We start from the raw sequence: 2,120 nt of genomic DNA, 5'->3' as shown, positions 1-2,120 counted from the left end.
GTCAACTCGGTGTGCATCTGTCAAATTCATTAATGTTGGGCAGCGTTATTGCCAACGTCTTTCATATTCTATTGCTTTGCGCTCTCTATTTTTTCGGTGTCCTAGATTATTTTTTAGTTCTTTTTTCGATTCTGTAGAAAACAAGAGAAATTGAATCAAACTAATCTATTATGTATCTGTTTGATGAAAAATTAGTCCAGAAAATAGTTATCTGATCGTTTAGATATGAGTGAATGGAGTGATTACCGGATTTGGTTCATTCTATAGGATTCGCTCTTGATTTTCATATCACGTTGCAGCTGGAGTTGAACACTGCAGACCTGCCACTTCAACAAACGAGCAAGTTCTTATTAAAAATTTTCCATTGTGTATAAAGAATAGGTAGATAATATACAGTTGTTAGCCATAAACTTAATTTACCTTATTTTAACAAATCCAACCTGTCAAAAAATTTCTCATTTTAGTCAACTTTGAAGATCCTTCATAGTAGATATTCCAGGATTATTATAAACACAGTGATATGTGTTGTGTAGATGAACTGAAGATTGTCCATGTCAAGTTTCAATTGCAAAGAAAATTAAGTTCGGTGAACAGTTTTGCATCGTTGGGGATGATGCTCTGTTAGGTTCCTGGGACCCTTCAGATCCAATACCAATGTCCTGGTCAGATGACCATACTTGGACTGCTGAAACGGTGAGTAAAAATTAGAATCTTCTATAATAAGAAATATAAAATGAAATAAAACTCCTCTGGTGAAAAGCTTCATTGCCAAATCTTTGAGAGATAAACTCAGTCAATTTAATTTACAGTTGAGTGTGAATCAATTAATATGATTAACTTTAAATCGTGAGTAACATACAGGTCCTGTGTATATGGACAGGATATAATTGCTGGAAAAAGGATCCAATACAAGTTCATATTGAAAGAGAGAAAGGGGGATGTTATTTGGCAGCCAGGGTCAGATAGACTCATGCAAACATGGGAAACTGTTAATGGAATATCAGTCTTTGAGGATTGGGACAGTGCAGGACTTCAGATGATAACAGAGGAACTGCAGCATCAACACTCAAATGAGGAATCCAAGCAGCAGGAAAAGCCATCAAAGAATACAGATCGTAACGATGAGCAATAAGAAGCTGATAGACCCACGCAGATTAACCCCAGGGGAAAGGTTACTTCAATCAAGAATCAGGAAACACAAGTTGATGACTAAAGTCTGTTTGAATTTTGACGGTGTACCATGACTTTGCACCACCAGTTTTGCCAGACGAAGAATCTAATTCAGGTGAAATAGTTTCACGAAGTTAACAAAAACTAAAACAATCTTGAATTCTCTGAGGATTTTTTGTGTGTGACCAAAATGAATTCTTTGCAAGTCAAAAGCACAATAATAAAACTGGAAACCTCCTTGCCAGTTTCCTCTGTATGAACACATTTTCTTTCTAGTGAACTGATCTTGGTTCATCCTTGTCCATGGATACGACACTATACGAATGTTCTTTGCTACTTCAAATTATATATCATCGCCTAATTTATTTTGGTTTTAAGTAAAAAGTATATTATTTAGTTTTAAATCATGCCAATTTGTGTCTTCATCTGAGACAAAATCGTTTATTCTGTGCAACCATGAAGATTGTAGTGAATATTTCTTTGTTTATTGTCCATTGTTGTTGCCGTTGTTATGGCTACAACCTCCGTTCCTGCATATAAAATTTAGTCTGTAATGCAAACTACTCTTATTTCTAAATATAAGATCTAATTTGTAGTGTAAATTAAAATCAGGGTAGTATTATTTTGATAAAAGGAGAGGGAACAAGTCCCTGGAACTCAAGTTGCAAAGCATCCTAATACACGGTTCTTAATCAACCCCTCTGGATAGGCTGGGGCACTATCAAAAGTTGGAAATCATTATAAATCCTTAGACTAGATTTAGCAACTAGCAAGACTATGAGCAACTCTTTTAACCTCTGTCGGTGCACATTGAAACTTGAGTTGCCAATTCCATCACCTATTACATAAATTCTCCTATAACTGACTGGCAAATGCAGCTCCCACGCTGTTTCAATACCTTTAAACAGAGAACATTCCTCAGGCTCTCGTGGTTCGCAGATGCCCAAGAA

At 35.9% G+C, this 2,120-nt stretch overlaps 1 protein-coding gene across 2 annotated transcripts; it reads left to right on the top strand.

Annotated features, from left to right (window-relative positions):
* Window positions 1–428: 428 nt before the first annotated feature.
* On the top strand, window positions 429–1,464 carry LOC114727881 (cyclomaltodextrin glucanotransferase-like). 2 transcript variants are annotated; one of them, XM_028914654.1, is made up of 2 exons: window positions 429–693; window positions 881–1,464. In XM_028914654.1, exons 1-2 carry the CDS (start codon window positions 655–657, stop codon window positions 1,130–1,132), a joined length of 291 nt encoding a protein of 96 aa, XP_028770487.1. In that variant the 5' UTR covers window positions 429–654; the 3' UTR covers window positions 1,133–1,464. The 2 variants fall into 2 exon arrangements, with proteins under 2 accessions (XP_028770487.1, XP_028770486.1); XM_028914653.1 differs by having other exon boundaries at window positions 862–1,464.
* Window positions 1,465–2,120: the final 656 nt, after the last annotated feature.

The sequence above is a fragment of the Neltuma alba genome, unplaced genomic scaffold (assembly GCF_004799145.2).
Source record: "Neltuma alba isolate B1F8T4 unplaced genomic scaffold, ASM479914v2 tig00012513_pilon, whole genome shotgun sequence".
Lineage (NCBI taxonomy): Eukaryota > Viridiplantae > Streptophyta > Magnoliopsida > Fabales > Fabaceae > Neltuma > Neltuma alba.
This window is presented reverse-complemented; position numbering and strand designations above follow the sequence as displayed.